The following is a 24,477-nucleotide window of genomic DNA, read 5'->3' on the forward strand; positions in this document are numbered from 1 at the left end:
CGCCCACAGCCTCGGCTGCCACCCGCGGGCTCTCCCCATCGCCGCCGCGCGCCCAGCCATCCGCCCACGGACCGCCGCCGCCACTGCGGGGCCCTCCCCGCCGCGCCAGGCAGGTCCCGGCTGCGCTCCGTGTCTGGGGGGAGGGGGGCCGAGTGCGCAGGCGCAGCGGGCCGGTGGGCGGGGCGCGCGCGCGCTGGGGCGGGGGAAGGGGAAGGGACGGCGTAGGGCGGCCCGACGAGGGCGTGGGCGTGGGCGCAGGCGGAGGTCGTAGCCCCAGCGGGCGCCCGGCCACTGGGCGTGGTTGCTGCTCCCGGTGCGGAATGGAGGGGCCGGCCGTGGCAGTTTGCGAGGTGATGCCGGAAAGGGAGAGAAAGCAGAGGAGGACACTCTGAGGAGACGGGTCTTGTGAGGAGGCCGAGAAGTTTGGGCAGAGGGGTCTGGCGTTGCCTGAGGGAGAAGGAAGGTTCGGGAATGGTAGGATTCGGTTCAAGTCAGCCTGATCCTCGCGGGGTTGTGAGGTGCAGATGAGACGCGAGGCGTGGGAGCGCCTGGGCAGTCAAACCTGGGGGGCGCTCAGAAGTAGTCAGTGTGTGGGGGGAGGGGCATGGCCGTCCGCTGAGCGCGGGTGTCGCCCCCATCTGACGCCTAAGAAAGCTGCTAAGGAAGCTCCAGGGTTTGCCACACCTCAGAGGACGCTAGGGTTCGAGCTCGGGTGGCTCTCCCGTGCCGGGAGAGCGCGCGGACAGCAGGGATGGGCGCGCTGGGCGGGGGGAGTCGAGGCCAACTTGTGCTCAAGTAGGGGCGAGGGAAAGCCGGGTCAGGCCCGCGGGTCACCAGAGGTGTGAAGGGGATTCCTGGGCCAGGGCCCAGAGCAGCGGGGTGATGAGAACCTGCGGTTCGGACGCCTCAGTAACCCAGTTCAGGCCACCGTGGACCCGAGGTGCTCTGGAGGGCGGGACTGAACACCTCGCACAGAGTGGCCGCTTTCGTTCATTCGTGACAGAGTTTTCACAGCCTTACCTGATTGAATTCTTAACTACTGACCTCGTAGTTAACTGTAAACCGTAGACGGATTAATTACTAGGCATTCAGTTCGGTCGCTCAGTCGTGTCCGACTCTGCGACCCATGGACTGCAGAACGCCAGGCCTCCCTGTCCACCGCCAAGTCCCGGAGCTTGCTGAAACTCACGTCCATCGAGTCGGTGATGCCATCCAACCATCTCATCCTCTGTCGTCCCCTTCTCCTCCTGCCTTGGCTCTTTCCCAGCATCAGGGTCTTATTCCAATGAGTCAGTTCTTCATAGAAGCAGAACCCATAAGCTGTGGGTTCTATCCTAGATTCTGTCATCTGTAAAATCTAAACCTCCAACTTTCTTTGACAACAAAGAATCCAGGAAGATTGGGAAAACTACTGCTAGCTAGTACTTAATTACTTGTTTGTTGTTTAATCACTGAGTCATGTCGGACTCTCTTGCGACGCTATGGACTGTGGCCGGCCAGGCTCCTCTGTCCATGGAATTTCCCAGGCAAGAATACTGAAGTGGGTTGCCATGTCTTCCTTCAGGGGATCTTCCTGACCCATGGGTGGAACCCAGGTCTCCTGCATTGGCAGGCAGACTCTTTACCACAGAGACAGATCAAATAGAACCATAGGCTACAAGAAGTTGACCTGAAGGCACCTCGAGTTTTCCCAATTTTCCTGCCTTTGTTGTCAAAGAAAGTTGGAGGTTTAGATTTTACAGATGACAGAACCTAGGATAGAACCCAGAGCTTCTGACTCACAGGCTAGTGTTCTTTTCCCTACTGCTCTCTCATTATGGATAAAGAAACTGCAGGAAAATCTGAACAGAGGGAGCACAGTAAGTCGGAGGATGTGTGAGGGAAAGTGTTACTGTAGAAAAGCCTGAAAACCATCCTTACAAACTGGTACAAATTAGGATCTTAGTTCCCATGTTCTCATGCTGAGTTCTTTGTGCCTTTAAAAAAATGGGGGTTAATAATTTTTGCTACAGGTACCTCAGTGTGGAAGTGACAGTCTATTTTCATAAATAATCATGGAAATTAAATACAATATATTTTATTTTAAAATTATCAAGATTGAATGTTTTACCAAGATATCTTGGAGACCTGTTCAACTTACAATATTGTGTGCAGATGACTTTATTAGAAATAATAGCTAATATTTTTTTAAGCATTTACTATCTGCCAGGCACTGTGTTAAACATTTTGAACGTATTGTTTTGCTTACCTTCGGCAGCCATCACATGTGGTAGATTTGCCCTCACTTTTATTAGTGAGGAAGCAGTGCTACAGAGAAGTTAAGCGACTTGCACAGGGTCACGTGCTAGTGTTTGACTCATCAGGGTTTCAAACCCAGGTATCTGCTTCCAAAGTCAGTGCTCTTAACTAGTATTCTGACCCTGGGAAATGTTGATACAATGAAAAGTAAAGATTCACAAGCAGATGCCATGATTATTCATAATCTTCATGTTGACTTATGTTTGGAAAGGAAAAAGAAACAGGAAAAACAAACTCCCACTTAATTTTTCCAACTTATTATTTCCAGATGAATTTATCCTTTGAATAAAGCAATTTGTTGTCTTCATTTCCTGTTTTGGACATTGTTTTGAATTTCACTGTCTCCTTTTTATGTCACTCACCTAGCTATGTCTTCTGTTTAGACACAATGCTTTGTTCTTAACAAATGTAAATCTGACATTTTGCAAGCAAGAATATTATTTTTTGGAAATGAGAATTATTAACTGTCTCATACAAGTTTATTATTACCATGATTTTTAAAGACAATTGTGGTTTCTTTGAATTGTGCCCTTTCCAGATTTTGAAATATTTAATAATTTATCGGAGGTGTGAAACAGCAGGAGTATCAAAGGGAGCATTGCTAGAAGGACAGCTAGTGATTTCCATAGAAGCATTAAATTCTAAGCACCAAGCAAATACTCTTCACTGTGTAACAACTAGTAAGTGGAGGAAGAAAAAATATTAATTTCAATCTGTTTTGTCATGTTTTATGTTATATTTTATTTAAAAGTTTCAATTAGTGTTTTATCATCTTCAGAATTGTTCCATAATTAAACTTAAATTGTTCCATAATTAAACTTAAATGATTATGAAATAAGTATCTGGTGATAGATTTATAAATCTGTCATACAGGAAAGGTGAGTAGAATGACTTATCAGAAGATTATTTATTTTACTGGTTTAAATTCCGATTACTCAGAAACCATCTAACTTTTGCTCTTGGTTTTAACTTCCTTTTTCACAGCTAAATTACATTACTTTGAATTTTATCTCTTTTATACCCAGCCTTTGGTAGTTGGAAAAGAGCCAAAAAATGAAAAGAAATGAAATGATGAATGGTGCATACTTTGATGATTAATTTGAAAATATATGTTTCTTCCATTTGGCTCTTATTATTTTGTCATTTAATTTGCAGTTAATTTGAAAATACATGTTTCTTCCATTTGGCTCTTGTTATTTTGTCATTTTTTGCCTGTATTCTTGGAAAGCTGATGCATTGAGTGGCCCTGATAACTAATTTTCTTGAATTTGTGAAGTGAAAACTTTTTTGTCTTGCTTTTTTGGTGTGTATGTATAAGTTTATTGAAGGATATTTTGGAGTGAAGTTGTCCTGTTAGCCTTAGAGGACTCTCAACTGAGTCCCAGTTGAGACCGGATAGTAGGTTAGGCTCTACAAGACATTTCACACTTGAACTGAATGACCTGTCTTCTCTTTGTGTACCTGGCAGTAAACATCTTCAAGAGGGTGTGATAGTTTGGTTTGCTGTTAACTCTGCGTGAACTCCCTTCTGACTGGACAGAGTTCCCACCATTCCTGAGAGAGGTAGTTAGCTACACGGCGAGAGTGATGTTTTTCTGCATATGGTTGTATTAGCTTGTGCACTGATCATGATCCAATAAACTGTGGTCAGAGTGGCAGGGTGATTTCACTCCAAGCAAAGGACTTGAGCCACACAGCTTTTGGCAAGAAACTGAATTACGTAGACATTTTGAGCCTAATGGACCGCTTCAGTCCATCTAGTATAAGGAGCATTTCTCTTCTGTTTATTCTCTCTGATCTTTATATTTTTATTCTTTTTGGCAGGAAGAAAGGTGATATGTGCTTGTCATGAAACATTATAACATTTTAGAAACGTATACTATGGATGGGGGCTTCCCTCATAGCTCAGTTGGTAGAGAATCCACCTGCAATGCAGGAGACTCCAGTTCGATTCCTGGGTTGGGAAGATCCACTGGAGAAGGGATAGGCTACCCACGCCAGTACTCTTGGGCTCTCCTTGTGGTTCAGCTGGTAAAGAATCTGCCCGAGGTACGGGAGACCTGGGTTTGATCCCTGGGTTGGGAAGATTCCCTGAAGAACGGAAAGGCTACTCACTCCAGTAGTCTGGCCTGGAGAATTCCATGGAATATATAGTCCATGGGATCGCAAAGAGTCAGACATGACTGAATGACTTTCACTTCACTTCACTTTGTATTATGGAAAGTGAGACTCTTCAGTAATCTTACCGCATGAGATAATGATTAACATGCAGTATGTATTCTTCTAGATTTTTATATGCATATGTTCAGAGTCTCTCACCAAGCGGATAAAAAACCAGATTGCCAGCATTCTGGAATTTGAGAGATCGGGGGTGGGAGGTTGTATCTTAGCATTCAGTGTTTATGTTCACTCAGTCCATTTGTTTTTATTTTTTTTTAATGGAATTTAATTTTATTTTATTTTTAAACTTTACATAACTGTATTAGTTTTGCCAAATATCAAAATGAATCTGCCAAGTCCATTTGTTTTTAATGTACAACTTAAGTTCCCAGCCCAGAGACCCGTGTTTCTATCTTTTCACAGAATAACTTCTCCCCAACCCCTTACCAAATTTAGGAGGGACCAGTCCTTAGAAGGCTGAGTGGAGAAGGGAATTTAAAGATTTTCCTACTTCTTAAATTCATTTTTTCACCTGACTCCTTATTTTGGATCCCACCTCTACTTCCAGAGTTTCCTGATACTGCCAGTTTTGAGTTTGGGGGGATTTTTTTGTATATTTGGTATTGTTTCTTTACCTTTGCCTTTTTTGGCTTATAAGTCAGTTTTTTGGTTCTTGAGACCTGAATCCTTTCCCACTAGTTCTCTGGCTTTTCTGTTTCTATTTGGTTGGTGCAAATCTAATTGCAGTTTTGGACCATGAATTTTAAATCCTTACAACTAGGCTCAAACACATCTTTATTAATCGAAATCGGAACCATTACAATCAACAGATTTCTGCCAAATGAGAAATAAGTTTGTTTATTCCTATAGTGTAAAAATCTGTGCTTCAGGCTTCGATGAACTCTTGGAAAGCATTTTCTTCCTCCTGCTGGTTGTGGAGGCATTTTCCCTGCAAAAACTTGTCAAGATGCTTGAAGAAGTGGTAGTTGATTGGCAAGAGGTCAGGTGAATATGGCAGCCCACTCCAGTACTCTTGCCTGGAGAATCCCAGGGATGGCGGGGCCTGGTGGGCTGCGGTCTATGGGATCGCACAGAGTTGGACATGATTGGAGCGACTTAGCAGCATCAGGTGAATATGGTGGATGAGGCAAAATGTGGTCCAGTCATTCACCTTTTGAAGCATTTGTTGTGAGACATACAGTCGGGCATTGTCGTGGAGAAGAATTGGGCCCTTTTTGTTGACCAACTCGGACTGCAGGTGTTGCAGTTTTCCGTGCATCTCATCGATTTGCTGAGCGTACTTCTCAGATGTAATGGTTTTTGCTGTGGTTCAGAAGGGATTGTCCCAACCCAGGGATCAAACCAATGTCTCTTAACATCTCCTTCATTGGCAGGCGGATTCTTTACCACTAGCACCACCTGGGAAGCCCCAAGAAAGCTGCAGTGGATCAAATCGGCAGCAGACCACCAGTGACCGAGACCTCTTTTTGTTGCAAGTTTAGCTTTGGGAAGTGCTTTGGAGCTTCTCAGTTCAGACACTGAGCTGGTTGTCATATAAAATCCAGTTTTCATTGCACATCACAATCTGATCGAGAAATGATTCATTGTTGCATAGAATAAGAGAAGACGACCCTTCAAAATGACAATTTTTTTGATTTTTGGTCAGCTCATGAAGCATCCACTTATCAAGCTGCTTCTTTGTTCCAGTTTGCTTCAGATGCCAAGCAATCATAGAATGGATGACATTGAGTTCTTTGGCAACTTCTGTAGTAGTAAGAGGATCAGCTTTGATGATGACTCTCAATTGGTTGTTGTCAACTTCTGAAGGCCGGCCACTATAGTCCTTTTCTTCAAGGCTCTTGTCTCCTTTGCAAAACTTCTTGAACCATCACTGCACAGTCCGTTCGTTTGCAGTTCCTGCGCCACATGCATTGTTGATGTCGTGAGTTGTCTTCATTGCTTTACGATCCATTTTGAACTCAAGAAAATTGCTTGAATTTGCTTTTTGTCTAACATCATTTCCATAGTCTCAAATAAATATAAAATAAACAGCAAGTAATGTCATTAGGAAAAAAACCAAACCAAGAAATGAGCATTAAAGCAATGTATAACATAACTTCATTTATTTAAAAATGTATCCCAATATCAGATGGTAAAGAATCTGCCTGCAGTGCAGAAGACTCAGGTTGATTCCTGGGTCCAGAAGATTCCCTGGAGAAGGGAATGGCTACCAATCCAGTATTCTTGCCTGGAAAATTCTATGGACAGAGAAGCCTGGTGGGCTACATCTGTGGGGTCGCAAAGGGTTGTTGGATATGACTGAGCGACTAACATTTTCACTTTTTTTTACTTTCCAATATCGAATGGCAACAATGCAAACCTGCAGTAGCTTTTGCACCAACCTAAAACAATTTTATTAAAGTCCTCTCTCTTATTCTGTATCTTTGTGGGTTTATTACTTCTAAAAATATTCCTTTTCTATTGTTTTATTGAGATTTCAGGAGGGAGTGAAAGTAGATATGTATGTTCAATCTGCCATCTTTATCTGAAAGTGAGTGATGTCATTGGCCTGAAATCTCTGATGATGAAGAATGACATTCATTACCTAGTGTTGCTGTAACAAAGTACCACAAACTGGGTGGTTTCAAGTAAATTTATTCTCTTACAGTTATGAAGGCCAGAAGTCCACAGTCAAGATATCAGTAGGTTTGGTTCCTTCTGGAGGCTCTGAGGGAGAAATCGATTCCTTAGCTCCCTCCTACCTTCTTGTAGTTGCCAGCAAGGCCTTGGTGTTCCTTGACTTGCAGATATATTGCTCCAGCCTCCGTCTCTGTCTTCATATAATGTTCTCCCTTGTGTATATCTGTGTCTTCACATGGCCTTCTTATAAGGACACCAGTTGGATTTAGAGCCACCTTAATCCAGTATGACTTCATCTTAACTTGATAACGTCTATGAAGATCTTCACCCCACTCCAGTACTCTTGCCTGGAGAATCCCATGGGCAGAGGAGCCTGGAAGGCTGCAGTCCACGGGGTCGCTAAGAGTTGGATACGACTGAGCAACTTCACTTTCACTTTTCACTTTCATGCATTGGAGAAGGAAATGGAAACCCACTCCAGTGTTCTTGCCTGGAGAATCCCAGGGAAAGGGGAGCCTGGTGGACTGCCGTCTATGGTGTCGCAGAGAGTCAGACATGACTGAAGTGACTTAGCAGCAGCATGAAGACCCTATTTCCAAATAAGGTCATATTCACAAGTGTTGGGTCTTAGGTCTTCACAGTCTCTTTCAGAGGTACATAATGCAACTCACAACAAATCAGAAAATTTTATTGCTGGAATGATCCATCTGTGAGAAGCTGAGAAATGACTATATATAATTTTTCCTATCATTGTTGAAGGCTGTAACAATTGCAGTGTTTTCCAAAATGTGTGTTACAGGATGTTTATATGAATTTTGAGAAAGGAGTTATGCAGTCATCTAAACTTGGGGGTTGCTGGTTAAAATCAAATGAATTCTGTCATTTTAGATCTCAGAACTTTTAATATGCCAGAATGGACTGTGAATCTTTAAAAATGGGCTCTAGTATATAGCATTTCCCAAACATATGTAACCTTGTAGTTTTTTTTTAATTATCTTTTTTTGTTTGTTTTTATAACCTGACTTTTAAAAAAAGTTTTCTTTATTTAATTTTTGATGTTCTGGGTCTTCATTGCTGCGTGGGCTTTTCTCTAGTTGCAGAAAGCGGAGGTTACTCTCCATTTGCAGTACACAGGCTTCTCATTGCATTGGCTTCTTTTGTTGTGGAGCATGGGCTCTAGGGTGCGCAGGCGTCAGCAATGAGCTCAGTAGTTGCAGCTGCCAGGCTCTAGAGCACAGGCTCAATAGGTGTGGTGCATAGGCTTAGTTGCTCCGAGCCAGGTGGGATCTTCCCAGATCAGGGATTGAACCTGTGTGTTCTGCATTGGCAGGTGGATTCTTTACCACTGAACCACCAGGGAAGCCCGTAAGTCATCTTCTGTTCTATAAAGAGAATTTGGGGCAATGTTGTTACTTAAAAATACCTGTTCTGTCATCTTTGCATTTGAAGGATAGCACTTTATTACTTTAGTACAGAAAGATTGGAAGCATAGCTGAAAATCTGTGAAGCAGGCAGGATGATTGTTTTCCCTGCACGTGTTCACCCCAGGTGATCTATTTCCAACAATTTGTTGATAGGATACTTGTTAAAACTAAGAAAGGATGTTAGAGCAAACTGTGAGATGTGCAGTTGAGAAGCATCATGGACACACTGTGGGACACGCAGGTTGTGGTTTGTTTCTTGTAAACACTCTAGCTCCTCATTGATCTCTAGTGTCAGCCTGCCAGCAGTGTCCCAATCCCTGTCCCAGTGGCAAGTCACCTACTCCTTTAGGTCAGAACTAGTGTATGCCTGTGAAGAACACTAAGTTTAAAAATGCTTTTTGTTAAATTAAAAAACTGTTAAATTTTTGTTAAAGGAATTTTTCATTTAACTAAATTGAAATAGCCTCATGTATTAATAGCTAGTAGCTACTGTATTGGGCTTCCCAGGTGGCGCTAGTGATAAAAAACTAGCAGGAGACTTAAGCTGCTGGATTTGATCCCTGGGTTGAGAAGATCCTTTGGAGGACGGCACAGCAACCCACTCCAGTGTTCTTGCCTGGAGAATTCCATGGACAGAGCCGCCTGGCGGGCTGCAGTCCATACGGTTGCAAAGAGTTGGACATGACTGAGTGACTTAGCATGGCCGCACGCACAGCTACTGTATTGGACAGCACACATTTGGAGAATGATATTGCCTCTTACTCTAGATCTAGATTCTCAGCCTTTTTTCCCTGCCAGAAGAATACATATTTCTTGAGGTATAGACACGTTTCCATTGGTTCTTATGGCAGTGATTCTTAGATTCTTAACTATGGGGTCACATCACTCTGGGGGAAGGCACGTTCTATTTGGGGAAAAAAGCTTCCAGGTGGTTGAGATCTTCCCCACCCTCTTAGGGGCCTGTTTCCTCACTTACCCTCTAACCCTGAAGAATTATTGTTCTAGGTGTTCTAATGTTCTGATTTAGAACTCTGCGTACAGAAGATTCTTACCTGATAGTCTGGTAAGGAATAACTTTACTAAAGACTGAATTGGTTAAAAGAAAGACCAAATATGTTAATTGAATCTTATACTGGAATATGACTTATTGGCATGAGATACTCTGGTTATTAGCCACAGTTTGCAGTCTTCCTGTGATTTTTTTTCTATCAGGAATAGTAATATCCAAGAGGCAGCCCTGGTATTTAATATGGGTAAAGGAGTTGCTGTTTGGTTCTCCTCTCGATGAAGTTATTCTGCCCCTGAACAGTTGGAGCCTCCAGTACTTCTTTGGTGCTTTTTGTTAGTTGTTGTTCAATCACTAAGTCGTGGCCAACTCTTTGTGACCCCATGGACTGCAGCATGCCAGGCTTCCCTGACCTTCACTATCTCCCAAAGTTTGCTCAGATTCATCTATTGAGTTGGGGATGCCATCTAACCATCTTATCCTCGGCTGCCTCCTTCTCCTTTTGCCTTCAATCTTTCCCAGCATCAGGGTCTTTTCCAATGAGTCAGCTCTTCACCTCAGGTGACCAGAGTATTGGAGCTTCACCTTCAGCCTTTCCAATGAATATTCAGGATTGATTTCCTTTCGGATTGACTGGTTTGATTTCCTTGCAATCCTAGGGACCCTCAAGAGTCTTTTCCAGCACCACAATTTGAAAGCATCAGTTCTAAAGCATTCAGTCTTCTTTTGGTCCAACTCTCACATCCATACTTGACTACTGGAAAAACTATAGCTTTGACTATATGAACCTTTGTCGACGAAGTGATATCTTTGCTTTTTAATACACTGTCTAGGTTTGTTACAGCTTTTCTTGCAAGGAGCAAGCGTCTTTTAATTTCACAGCTGCAGTCATTGTCTGCAATGACTTTGGAGCCCAAGAAAATCTGTCACGGTTTCCACTTTTCCCCCTTCTATTTGCCATGAAATGGTGGGACCTGTAGGGAAAGAGCAAATTAGCTAAGAAAGTGATGAATTAGCCAAGAGAGCGATGGTCAAGCTCTCTCGCCCCATGGACTCTCGTGCTCTCACCCCACGTTCTGTAAATACCTGATTATGTAACAGCTCAGATCACTTGTAAGAGCTCTGTGCATGCACATCACAATGTACCGGCTTGGCCACACAGGCCACTTCTGTTCTGTAAACATATATAAGCTCCACCTGAAACACCATTGTGTCCGCATTATGGCTGTGTTGTGGCTGAGTTATGGTGTGTCCACTGGGTCAACCATGAGCGACTACAGCATGTCTGCTGTTGCTATGGCTGCTGTGCCAGTTGGGAGAGAATAAACATGTCTGCAGTTCCTCCGGCTCCTTGAGTTTTCTTGCAGCTTCCCGGCTCATGCCTCAGCGAACAGTGAGATACAGCAAGACAGGACCTGATGCCGGGATCTTAGTTTTTTGAATATTCAGTTTTAACCAGCCTTTTCACTCCTCTTTCAGCCTCATCAAGAGGCTCTTTAGTTTCTCTTCACTTCCTGCCATTAGAGTGGTATCATCTGCATATCTGAGGTTGTTGATATTTCTCCTGGCAATCTTGATTCTAGCTTGTGAGTCATCCAGGCCAGCATTTTGCATGATGTACTCTGCAAAGAAGTTAAATAAGCAGGATGACAATATACAACCTTGACGTACTCCTTTCTCAATTTTGAACCAGTCAGTTGTTCCATGTCCTGTTCTAACTGTTGCTTCTTGGCCCAAATATTAGTTTCTCAGGAGACAGATAAGGTGGTCTAATAGTCCTATGTCTATTAAGAATTTTCCACAGTTGCGATTCACACAGTTAAAGGCTTTAGTGTAGTCAGTGAAGCAGAAGTAGATGTTTTTTGGGAATTCCTTGCTTTCTCTATGATCTCTATGATGCTCATTAATAGTGACCAACTTTAAGATATTCTGTATCTATCAGCAGTGATTTCAGGCTCCCATATAATTCTTTAGATAAAATCCATTTAATTGCTTCATTTGTGATACTTTGTGTTCTGTTTCTTGCAGTTGCTGCTGCAGGAAGCATTGATGGTGGTTTGGTCCTCAAGAAGTTCCTTAAAGGTAAAGAATTATACCCAGCCTCTACAAGATTAAGTCTCTTCCAGTCAATAAATTTGGTATTTTCTGAAACAAACAATATAAACTGAAAGATAGGGTTGTCGGATACAGCAAATAAAACTGACTCCCACTTACATTGGAATTTCAGATAAATAGTAAATACCTTTTTAGTATACATATGTTTTATGCAGTAGTTTATCCTGTAGTTTATCTAGAATCCTACTGAAAGATGATCTATAAAATTGTATAGATACAGGAAAAAAATTGTCTAGGCTAAGGCAAGATACCTAGGTCACTGTTCTCTGAATACTTTGTGTACACCCTCAAGCAAAGTTTTCCCAGATATGAAATACAATCTTAAGTATTTGTTTCCATCTATCTCAGAGGAATAGTATATAGAAAATACTTTTACTATAAATCATTTTGGCCAGTGTTAACACTGTTTTACACATGTCAAAGTTGGTATGGTTTAGGCATTTTCAGTGACCTTGATTTTAGAAGTTTTTTTTCCTTTGACTTGAGAATAATCTACAACCAAAGGACATGCATTAGTTTAAGGAGACCAGAATGAGTTGAGAACCACTGTGCTTTCCTTTTTAATCTTTTATGGCTGTGTGGTTTGTAACTATTATCCAATGGGCCTGTCTTTTCCTGAGGGCTAAATTTACAACTTTTACAAAATAATTTTTTAAAAGAAACTCTTCCCACTTAAATCTGAAGTAGATTGTAGTGTTTTTTTAAACTTATGTTGTCATTCTTTAAGAAAATATGCCATGTATTAAATGTAGAAACAACCAAAAAGCTACATTAGAAGGGTATAATGTTATAAAATAAATGTTTGTGAAATGTATCACCATTGGGCTTTTTAAAATGGCATGGTTTCTTAATGCTTTTTAAAATACAATCAATTTAAAATTTTAATTTATACATAGATTTCCAGTAATTCAATTGCTAAAACCAAAGTATCTGCCTTTATCTTGGTCATATCAAAGAAAAAAAATATAAAGACATAAACATATAGGAATCATTCTGCCTTTTGAAATTCTTTTTTGAAGTAATTTTTAGTTTACCATGGGGATTTTAAAGTGCTCGTTTGTTAATTTAAGGGTCATCAGGTGTATTCCCATTTGCCTTTGAAATTTTCTTGGCCTTCTGAATCTATTGATATTTTCCACCTGTCTGTACCCTGGATCTCTAATAGACTTCAGCTTTTTGCTCTGTGGTTTTAACTTGTTTATATTCTGCTTGGTGTGCATACATTTAAAAGCAGTAATTATTAAGGAAATGTAATAAAACAAAAAAAATAAATTGAGATTTTTGTTCTTCACTCTATAGGAGATATTCTGTGGGAGCTTGGGTAGATTTTTCTCCCTGTGGTGACAATCAAAATGATGATTTATTGAGTACTTACTGTTTACTTAGCTTTGTGCTTGACATAGAGGGGTTACACTGGTAAACATGATATATTTGGTTTCTCCCCTTAATCCCACATTTAAGATATCTTAATTATTTAATTATACTGCCTTCCAAAGCCAATGCCTGGAAGAAAGAGGATTGGCTTACTGTCCTGGAGAGTTTGCTGCAATTCTAAGACTTTTAGGAAATCTGAAGTCAACTTTAAGAATCATGAATTGACTGCCTCAAAATCATCCAGTCCATTTATCAGTCTTTTAGTTCTCTGCTTTTTTGGATTATGCCATTGAGATGATGCAAAGAGTGGAAAGATCATTCTTAATGCTGCTGCTCCATTTAAGTGTGTGAAAGTGCTTTGAAAGAAATGAAAATTCATAAAAATAAAAGAGAATATGTCATTAACACCAGAGAGGAGAAAGACTATTTCCTGCAACATAAACCTGTATGGCACAACGAGTGGTTAGATCATACATAATGTATGATCTTTGACTAATCTTTGACTAATATTTGTGAAAGTGCTTTGAAAAAAGTGAAGAGCCATCTAAGTACAAGGAAATGGTTTTATGGTAATTGTTAACACTCAGGAGAAGGTATTGAGTATAGTTTATGGAATAACCGTCTATTTATTATGCTAATATAAACTTTAGGCAGTTTGTGTCTTTTTTACTTAATTTGTTATTTTAACAAATTTTGTGCATATTTATTTAAACTATTTTCATATCCATGTGATAAAGTTGAGGTGGCTAACGTTTGTATAAAGAGGAAGTACTGCACATCAAGTACACAATAAAAGTTGAGTCATTTGCTCACCGTCATCACATTTAGTGGCCAACTGTAGCCTGTCTTCTCTCCAGCTGTTAGGCCTCATAATATTAGCTTCCACTCGATAATGCTATTTATTCTTACTAATTAGTAACAAAAATAACTCAGTGAAGCTCACAAAGGAAATTGTCTAAGATTAAGATTTGAATCCCTTAGCTCTCTGGTTTATGTACCATTAATTATGCCTTTATTACTATTGTTATTTAACATTCCTATAACATTAGCAAACTGCTTTAAATTGGTCCTTTCACAAATCTTTTCACTATTAATTAACTTCATCAGTATGTCTCTGGTGGCTGATGGATTAACCATCAAATTTCCTGGTGATAAAGAATCACATACCTGTACAAAATTAATAGTATGCCTCTGAATTCAATTTGTTAGCTGTTAAATCCTTTTCATTGCTCAGATGATTTCTTTCAGTGTCCAAAAATAAGGTCTCCCCTCTCTCTAGGGGAACTTTTTCTCTGGCTCTTGAATACTTCAGATCAATTCCTATACAAACAGGCTCCTATTTCTGGGTGTTTTCTTTATACTGGATTAATAAACAACAGATGAGATGATTAGATAGCATCACTGACTCAATGGACATGAATTTGAGCAAGCTCCAGGAGATAGTGGAAGACAGAGGAGCCTGATGTGCTGCAATCCATGGGGTTGCAAAGAATTGGACGCAGCTTAGTGACTGAGCAACAGCAACAGCAATAAACTATGACCAAGATAATCTCCCTGGTTTCCTACCTCTCTAATAGTTTATGTTCTTTTAAAATTTTCTTTCTTCTCTGTCCCTAATGATCTGTACTTTGTCCAGTAAACCTTTATTGAATCTCTGCCTTGCCACAAGGACATTATAATAAAATACAGTGTGAAAATAAAATATTGTGTGATAAGTACTATGTAGTGCTTCTTTGGTAACACAGAGGGTATTCCCTAAAGTTCAGTCACCAATATGCCTTTTTTCCCTTTATTATTCTTCATCGTTATTCTACGTTTACTTCAGATATCTTCTACTTTTAAGGCTTTAACTGTCATTTCTGTGTTGACAAGGCTTATTTTTTCTCTCTCTCTAATGTGTTTCCAGCTTTGATTGTCAATTAAATTATTCTGTTTGAGGGTTCCTCTGAAATATCATATGCAGCGTATCTAAAACAGGGTTCATTTTGTTTCACTTGCTGTGTAATCTCCATTGATGTATCTCCAGTGATACTAACATTTTCATGATTCTCCAGGCTTAAAATTTTCAGCTTTTTGTTTTTGAGGGGAGGGGGAGGCTTCTCCTTTTCTTTTGTCCATTATCTAACATAATTGAATTTTTGGTTAGTTCTGCTTTTATAGTGTGGCATTATTTATTAAATTATATATTAATTTAAACATAGCTTTATGTCCCTCCCTTGTGCTGTTCTGTGCCCAATTGCTCAGTCAGTGTCTTGGCAATCCTTTGGACTGTAGCTTGCCAGGCTCCTCTGTCCATGGGATTTTTCAGGAAAGAATACTGGAGTGGGTAGCCATTTCCTCTTCCAGGAGATCTTCCTGACCCAGGGATCAAACCCACATCTCCTGTGTCTTCTGCATTGTAGGCAGATTCTTTACTGCTGAGCCATCAGGGAAGCCCCATGTTCCTCTCTTAATGACTCCCAATTGCTTATTAAAATAAAACACCTCAGACTCTATTTGAGGTTCTCTGTCAATTAGAATAATCTTCTGTACTTTGAAGGATGATGCTCATTAAGATAAATTCTTATGTGTTTAAAAATTCATATTCTTTCATATCAATATATGTACTACTATTCTTCATAGTTATCCATTTATGTAGAAATCATTTACATATTCCTTTATGAGTATACTTATCCATGTATGTAGAATTAATTCTATCATAAATATCTGTTTTGTGAAACATGATAGTTTTAACTTATTCTTGCCCAGATCTAGAAACTACTTCCTAACATGTCCTTAGTGAAGAAAAGAAGGAAAAGAAAGGTAGAAGAAAGTGATGAGATGGAGGAATATGAAAAAAGGCATATAAAAGGTCTTTATTTCACTGTCTCTTCTAAGCATATTATTTTTACTTGTTTTTTAATCTTATTTTAAATATTTCATCACTCTCATGTTTATTGACATAATTTAGCTCTTTGCTAAAATATAGTTTGGCCAGTTATTTTAAAAAAATGTTCATATATTTTTCCCAAATAAGAAAATTTAAAGCTGGTTTTTTTTTTTTTTCCTTCCCTTTCCCCTTCAGAAGACTAGATAGGAATACCAGCCCTTGAAACCAGGGAAGATGACTTTGCTGTTGATGTATGGTCATATGGTTATGATAGTTGAGCTTTTGCCTCTTTCCTGCATTCCCCCATTTGGGCATCAGGGAGAAGACTTCAGTTTTGTCTTCTTTTGTTAATTTGTTGGGAATGGAGGTGAGGAGTTGTGCTTTTCGTACATTAGAGATCTGATGTGTCCAGGCTTGCTCAGTGTTGAGTGAGAAACTCACACTGGTGAACTCTTAAATGTCTGGCTCAGTGTATATTTTTAAAATCCAAGATTCTCATATTCAAAAATTTAAAGTCTATTATAATTTTATATCTTACAAGGTCAACAGCTCTAAATCTCACTACTTATCTAACACTTTTTCTCCCACATATGTGTTCTGTAGACATGACCTCATTCTCGAGAGACAGGTCAGACATAAGTTGTCACCATTTCTATTTCAGAGATGAGGAAACTGCGACTTACCTCAGTCTCTGATATTAAGTTTAGAAGTCAGGGAAGGGTTTGTGGACTTAGGTCATTGTTTATCCTGTGAGTCCACACTTAATCTGCAAGTTTTTGATACATTCTAAATAGTCTCTTGATGCTAAATTTGCATAACACATGGCAAGATTTTATAAAGAGAAGATTGAAGATCAAAAGAAGTTAGAATAAATGAATTTCTCCTGTTTCTTTAATATTTAAATATGCCCTTTAATTGGCTTGAGGAAGTTCTCTTTTAGTCCTAGCTTGCTGAGTTTTTATTAGGAATAGATGTGGGCCTTTATCAAATATTTTTTTGCATTTATTGAGAAGATCATATGATTTTTCTTCTAGAGTGTTAATATGCTGAATTACGTTGATTTTCAAATGTTAAACCAACTTTGCATTTCTGGGATACATCCCAGTTGGCCATGATGCATTATGTATCCTTTTTTTTTTTTTTTTTTAATTTTATTTTATTTTTAAACTTTACATAATTGTATTAGTTTTGCCAAATATCAAAATGAATCCGCCACAGGTATACATGTGTTCCCCATCCTGAACCCTCCTCCCTCCTCCCTCCCCATACCATCCCTCTGGGTCGTCCCAGTGCACCAGCCCCAAGCATCCAGTATCGTGCATCAAACCATTATGTATCCTTTTTATGTATTGTTGGATTTGATTTGCTGACATTTTAAAAATAATTTTTCCATCTGTGTTCATAAGAGATACTTACAGTCTTCTTGTAATGACTTTGTCTTATTTTGGTATCAGAGTAATAATGACTTCATGGAGTCAGTTGAGATTTATTCTCTGGTCTTCAATTGTCTAGAAGAATTTGTGTGGAAAGTATTATTTCTTCTTTAAATACTTGGTGCAATTCATCAAATGAAGCTATCTGAGCTTGATTTTTCATTTGTGGGAAATACTTTAACTACAAATTCAATTTCTTAGATAATTCCAGGTCTAGGGAGGTTATTTATTTATTTTGAGTCAGTGTGGGTAGTGTTTACCTTTCAAGGAATTCGCTCATTTCATCTAAGTTGTTATATTTATTGGCATAAAATTGTTCATGATATACCCTTATTATCCTTCTATCCTTCTAACACTTGTAGAATATCACCTCTCTTACTTCTGGTGTTGGTATTTTATTTTTGTTCTCTCTCTTCCTCGCTTCCTCTTTCCTTACAGCCAGTCTGGCTAGAACCATATTCTTTCTGCTCTATTTCATTGATTTTCACTCTGATCTTTTATTCTTTCCTTTCTTCTGCTTGTTTTGGATTTCTTTTGCTTTTCTGTTGATAGTTTTCTAAAGTGGAAGCTGTAATCACTGATTTGAGACAATTGCTTTTTACACTGAAGTCATGATACTCTTTTAAATAGTTCCAAAGTTTTAAAATTGTATTTTTTGTTATTATTATGATTAATCTGGAGTTTATTTTTATTTCTGATACAAGTTAGGAATCTAATTTAAATCTTTTCCTTTCCCCAATAATTTGTGTTATTTTTCTGTCATAAACCAGGGCTCTGTATATGCTTGGATTTGTTTCTGGGTGTTCTAGTGTTTATGTCTGTCCCTAGGGAGAAATATCAATAACCTCAGATATGCAGATGACACCACCCTTATGGCAGAAAGTGAAGAGGAACTAAAAAGCCTCTTGATGAAAGTGAAAGTGGAGAGTGAAAAAGTTGGCTTAAAGCTCAACATTCAGAAAACGAAGATCATGGCATCCAGTCCCATCACTTCATGGGAAATAGATGGGGAAACAGTGGAAACAGTCTCAGACTTTATTTTTCTGGGCTCCAAAATCACTGCAGATGGTGACTGCAGCCATGAAATTAAAAGACGCTTACTCCTTGGAAGGAAAGTTATGACCAACCTAGATAGCATATTCAAAAGCAGAGATATAACTTTGCCAACAAAGGTTCGTCTAGTCAAGGCTATGGTTTTTCCAGTGGTCATGTATGGATGTGAGTTGGACTGTGAGGAAAGCTGAGCACCGAAGAATTGATGCTTTTTAACTGTGGTGTTGGAGAAGACTCTTGAGAGTCCCTTGGACTGCGAGGAGATCCAACCAGTCCATCCTAAAGGAGACCAGTCCTGGGTGTTCATTGGAAGGACTGATGCTGAAGCTGAAACTCCAGTACTTTGGCCACCTCATGCAAAGAGCTGACTCATTGGAAAAGACCCTGATGCTGGGAGGGATTGGGGGCAGGAAGAGAAGGGGACGACAGAGGATGAGATGGCTGGATGACATGACTGACTCGATGCACAAGAGTTTGGGTGAACTCCGGGAGTTGGTGATGGACAGGGAGGCCTGGTGTGCTGCGATTGATGGGGTTGCAAAGAGTCAGACACGACTGAGCGACTGAACTGAACTGAGGCCAGTATCATAGAATCCTTATTTCCTAAAGCTTTAGGATTGATCTTGTTCTATGGTAGAGCAAATTCTCCCTCCTTGTTCTTTTTTTACTTCTATTCTTTTTTAAAATTTTTAATTGGACGATAATTGCTTTACAGTGTTGTGTTGGTTTCTGCCATACACTACGTGAATCAGCCATAAGTATACATGTCTCCTCCCTCTTGAACCTCCCTGCCACCCCCTCCCCATCTTGTCCCTCTAGGTTGGCACAGAGCACTGTTCTTGTTCTTTTCCAAAATTGTCTTTGTTTTTTAAAACCAGGATCTTGCCTGTGAACTTTAAAATTAATTTTTATGAAAAATCTTATTGTGATCTTGATTGTTGTTATTTTGAATTTTGGGGCTTCCCAGGTGGTGCTAATGGTAAAGAACCCCTCTGCCAATGCAGGAGAATAAGAGATGCAGGTTCAGTGACTGGGTCAGGAAGAGCCCACGGAGGAGGTCATATTAGTACTGGGTAGAAGGGCACAGGTGATATTAGGCATCTGTGTCTTGCCTTTCTTTAATGAGATTACTTAAAATTCTATTATTAAGTATGATTTTATATAGTTTCTTGGTATTTGCTCCTTGTCAGGTTAAGGAATTTGTCTTCTATTTTTAATTTGTCAATAGTGTTTGTTAGAAATGAGCATTGTATTTTTAAAGTGCTTTTTATACATCTTTTGGGATTATGATATGGTATTTTAAATCTTTAATCTACTAATTATGATTATGGTGATAGACTTTCTGATAAAAAAAGTCTTGTGGGTTGTATAACAATTTTATCATATAATTATTACATATCCTAGATTTAGCTTTTATATTTGTATTCCTGGTGAGATTGGTTTATACTGTCTTTGCCTATTTTGGTATCAAGATTATACTAACTTTGTAAAATGAGTTGGATAGATTTATCCATTTCTGTTATCAAACCTTTTGTATCTGTTTTGTGAAAATTTGGTAAAACTACCCTGTAAAAAGGAGATGATGGTGTTTCTAAAAAGGAGATGATGGTGTTTCTATTAGCAAGATAGTAATGGAAGTAATAGCACAAATGAGGAGAAGGCAGTGGGACCCCACTCCAGTACTCTTGCCTGGAGAATCCCATGGACGCAGGAGCCTGGTAGGCTGCAGTCCGTGGGGTTGCTAGGAGTCGGACATGACCGAGCGACTTCACTTTCGCTTCTCACTTTCATGCATTGGAGAAGGAAATGGCAACCCACTCCAGTGTTCTTGCCTGGAGAATTCCAGGGATGGGGGAGCCTGGTGGGCTGCCGTCTATGGGGTTGCACAGAGTTGGACACGACTGAAGCGACTTAGCAGCAGCAGCAGCACAAATGGAGTAGCTATCATGGTCAACAAAAGAGTCCGAAATGCAGTACTTGGATGCAATCTCAAAAACGACAGAATGATCTCTGTTCGTTTCCAAGGAAAACCATTCAGTATCACAGTAATCCAAGTCTATGCCCCAACCAGTAATGCTGAAGAAGCTGAAGTTGAATGGTTCTATGAAGACCTACAAGACCTTTTATAACTAACACCCCAAAAAGATGTCCTTTTCATTATAGGGGACTGGAATGCAAAAGTAGGAAGTCAAGAAACACCTGGAGTAACAGGCAAATTTGGCCTTGGAATACAGAATGAAGCAGGACAAAGGCTAATAGGGTTTTGCCAAGAGAACACACTGGTCATAGCAGACACACTCTTCCAACAACATAAGAGAAGACTCTACACATGGACATCACCAGATGGTCAACACCGAAATCAGATTGATTATATTCTTTTCAGCCAAAGATGGAGAAGCTCTATACAGTCAGCAAAAACAAGACCGGGAGCTGACTGTGGCTCAGATCATGAACTCCTTATTGTCAAATTCAGACTTAAAATGGAGAAAGTGGGGAAAACCACTAGGCCATTCAGGTATGACCTAAATCAAATCCCTTATGATTATACAGTGGAAGTGAGAAATAGACTTAAGAGACTAGATCTGATAGATAGAGTGCCTGATGAACTATGGACGGAGGTTTGTAACATTGTACAGGAGACAGGGATCAAGACCATCCCCATGGAAAAGAAATGCAAAAAAGCAAAATGGCTGTCTGAGGAGGCCTTACAGATAGCTATGTAAAGAAGAGAAGCGAAAAGCAAAGGAGAAAGGGAAAGGTATAAGCATCTGAATGCAGAGTTCCAAAGAATAGCAAGGAGAGATAAGAAAACCTTCCTCAGCGATCAATGCAAAGAAATAGAGGAAAACAACAGAATGGGAAAGACTAGAGATCTCTTCAAGAAAATCAGAGATACCAAAGGAACATTTCATGCAAAGATGGGCTCTATAAAGGACAGAAATGGTATGGACGTAACAGAAGCAGAAGATATTAAGAAGAGGTGGCAAGAATACACAGAACTGTACAAAAAAGATCTTCACGACCCAGATAATCACGATGGTGTGATCACTCACCTAGAGCCAGGTATCCTGGAATGTGAAGTCAAGTGTCCTTAGAAAGCATCACTACAAACAAAGCTAGTGGAGGTGATGGAATTCCAGTTGAGCTATTTCAAATCCTGAAAGATGATGCTGTGAAAGTGCTGCACTCAATATGCCAGCAAATTTGGAAAACTCAGCAGTGACCACAGGACTGGAAAAGGTCAGTTTTCATTCCAATCCCAAAGAAAGGCAAGGCCAAAGAATGCTCAAGCTACCGCACAATTGCACTCATCTCACACACTAGTAAAGTAATGCTCAAAATTCTCCAAGCCAGGCTTCAGCAATATGTGAACTGTGAACTTCCAGATGTTCAAGCTGGTTTTAGAAAAGGCAGAGGAACCAGAGATCAAATTGCCAACATTCGCTGGATCATCGAAAAAGCAAGAGAGTTCCAGAAAAACATCTATTTCTGCTTTATTGACTATGCCAAAGCCTTGGACTGTGTGGACCACAATAAACTGGAAAATTCTGAAAGAGATGGAAATACCAGGCCACCTGACCTGCCTCTTGAGAAACCTATATGCAGGTCAGGAAGCAACAGTTAGAACTGGACATGGAACAACAGACTGGTTCCAAATAGGAAAAGGAGTACGTCAAGGCTATATATTGTCACCCTGCTTATTTAACTTATATGCAGCATATATCATGAGAAACGCTGGGCTGGAAGAAGCACAAGCTGGAATCAAGATTGCCAAGAGAAATATCAATAACCTCAGATATACAGATGACACCACCCTTTTGGCAGAAAGTGAAGAGGAACTCAAAAGCCTCTTGAAAGTGAAAGAGAGTGAAAAAGTTAGCTTAAAGCTCAACATTCAGAAAATGAAGATCACGGCACCTGGTCCCATCACTTCATGGGAAATAGATGGGGAAACAGTGGAAACAGTCTCAGACTTTATTTTTCTGGGCTCCAAAATCACTGCAGATGGTGACTGCAGCCATGAAATTAAAAGACGCTTACTCCTTGGAAGGAAAGTTATGACCAACCTAGATAGCATATTCAAAAGCAGAGATATTACTTTGCCAACAAAGGTCCGTCTAGTCAAGGCTATGGTTTTTCCAGTGGTCATGTATGGACGTGAGAGTTGGACTGTGAAGAAGGCTGAGTGCCGAAGAATTGATGCTTTTGAACTGTGGTGTTGGAGAAGACTGTTGAGAGTCCCCTGGACTTCAAGGAGATCCAACCAGTCCATTCTAAAGGAGATCAGCCCTGGGATTTCTTTGGAAGGAATGATGCTAAAGCTGAAACTCCAGTACTTTGGCCACCTCATGCAAAGAGTTGACTCATTGGAAAAGACTCTGATGCTGGGAGGGATTGGGGGCAGGAGGAGAAGGGGACGACAGAGGATGAGATGGCTGGATGGCATCACGGACTCGATGGACATGGGTTTGGGTGAACTCCGGGAGTTGGTGATGGACAGGGGGGCCTGGCATGCTGCGATTCATGGGGTCGCAAAGAGTCGGACACGACTGAGCGATTGAATTGAACTGAACCCTGTAAAAAAAAAAATTTGAACCTGGTATTTTGGGGGTGGGAAGAGGCGAAAAAGGAATTCTTTTTGATAATGAACGTGTTTTCATGTTGCTGCTAAGTTACTTCAGTCGTGTCCAACTCTGTGTGATCCGTAGACGGCAGCCCACCAGGCTGCTCCGTTACTGGGATTCTCTAGGTAACAACACTGGAGTGGGTTACCATTTCCTTCTCCAATGCGTGAAAGTGAAAGTGAAGTCGCTCAGTCATGTCCGACTCGTAGCAATCCCATGGACTGCAGCCCACCAGGCTCCTCTGTCCGTAGGATTTTCCAGGCAAGAGTACTGGAGTGGGTTGCCATTGCCTTCTCTGGTTTTCATGTTAAGTTTTCTATTTCTCCCAGAGTCAATTTTGGGTGTATCCTTGAACAACGTGGAGGTTGTGGTGCCAACCCCCCACACAATTGAAAATCTTCATACTATTATCTCTGCTTCAAAAACAGATGAATGGATAAATGACTCATCCAAGGACAGGAAGCTGAAACAGTTTAGATAAAATTAGGACTCAAACCCTAGTTCTTCTGATTTCACATATTGCAATTGCTAATCAGATGTGGACTTTTCCCTACACTTAAGTAAAGACCTGTAAAATGAAAATACAGATACTATAGTTATTGAAAAAAAAATAGGTGTGTAAGTGGGCCCACACAGTTCAAATGCATGTTGTTCAATGATCAACTGTATATATATTTCTTTTTAAAAATGCATGCTTGCACACACATATTATATTTTATTCTTTTCATTCATTATTCATTCATTCATCCAGTACATATTTATTGAGCACCTGCTATATGTTAGGTATTTCATCTTAATTTTCAAATTAATTGATATTAAGTTATTTATAGTATTCCTTTTTTATTTAAAAATATATGTACTCATCTCTTTGGGGTTCTTGGTTTTTGTGGGGTTTTTGCCTCCTCTTTCTCTTGATGGTGGTAATATAACACTAGTAGCAAGTATTTCAAGACCTGTTCAGAGTCACAAATCTAGCAAGTGATCGAGTGGGATACATGAGCCTAGACAGACTGGGTCCAGAGGCTTTGTCTTGGGCACTGTTCCATAGTATTTTGGTCTATTTTACAGTATACTGTTTTGCTAGAAGTTTGACTACTGTATTAGCTTTTCAGATAATCAACTCTGTTTATGCTCAACAGATGATTAGATACTAATTTCTTTTTTCCTTTGACAACTTCTCACTTCATTCTCATACCACTTGAAGAAATCTACAGCTTGGGTCATATTTGGTGGTTGAGTTTTCAAGGTTGTGTGAAGAGGCACGTGTAAGCTTGGAAGAATGATCGTGTTTTCCTCCCATTTTCAGCCTGCATCTTTTTGTCTGGAGTACTGTGAGGCTTAGGTGCATATTCCTTTGTTAGGGACTTTAGTGAGCACATCCTTGTTGACTCGTTTGCTTGCTGATGAGCCAACAGGTTATGCAGTGACAGCTCTTCATCTCTGCTTTTTGAGGGAGTTAATGAAGATTTGACACTGTTTC

The 24,477-nt window shown here is 40.1% G+C and overlaps 1 protein-coding gene across 18 annotated transcripts in view; it reads left to right on the forward strand.

Moving 5' to 3' along the window:
• The first annotated feature begins 209 nt into the window (after positions 1 to 209).
• Positions 210 to 24,477, forward strand: part of RCE1 (Ras converting CAAX endopeptidase 1) — an 89,641-nt gene continuing 65,373 nt past the window's right edge. For 3 of the 18 annotated variants that reach the window (XM_025286736.2, XM_025286741.2, XM_025286742.2), the window contains exons 1-2: positions 212 to 350; positions 11,557 to 11,610. In XM_025286736.2, the coding sequence (XP_025142521.1) occupies positions 321 to 350; positions 11,557 to 11,610 (84 nt within the window). In that variant the 5' untranslated portion in view covers positions 212 to 320. The other 15 variants (XM_044943753.1, XM_025286738.2, XM_044943756.1 and 12 more) reach the window with 12 other exon arrangements.

This window comes from Bubalus bubalis, chromosome 5 (assembly GCF_019923935.1).
Source record: "Bubalus bubalis isolate 160015118507 breed Murrah chromosome 5, NDDB_SH_1, whole genome shotgun sequence".
Lineage (NCBI taxonomy): Eukaryota > Metazoa > Chordata > Mammalia > Artiodactyla > Bovidae > Bubalus > Bubalus bubalis.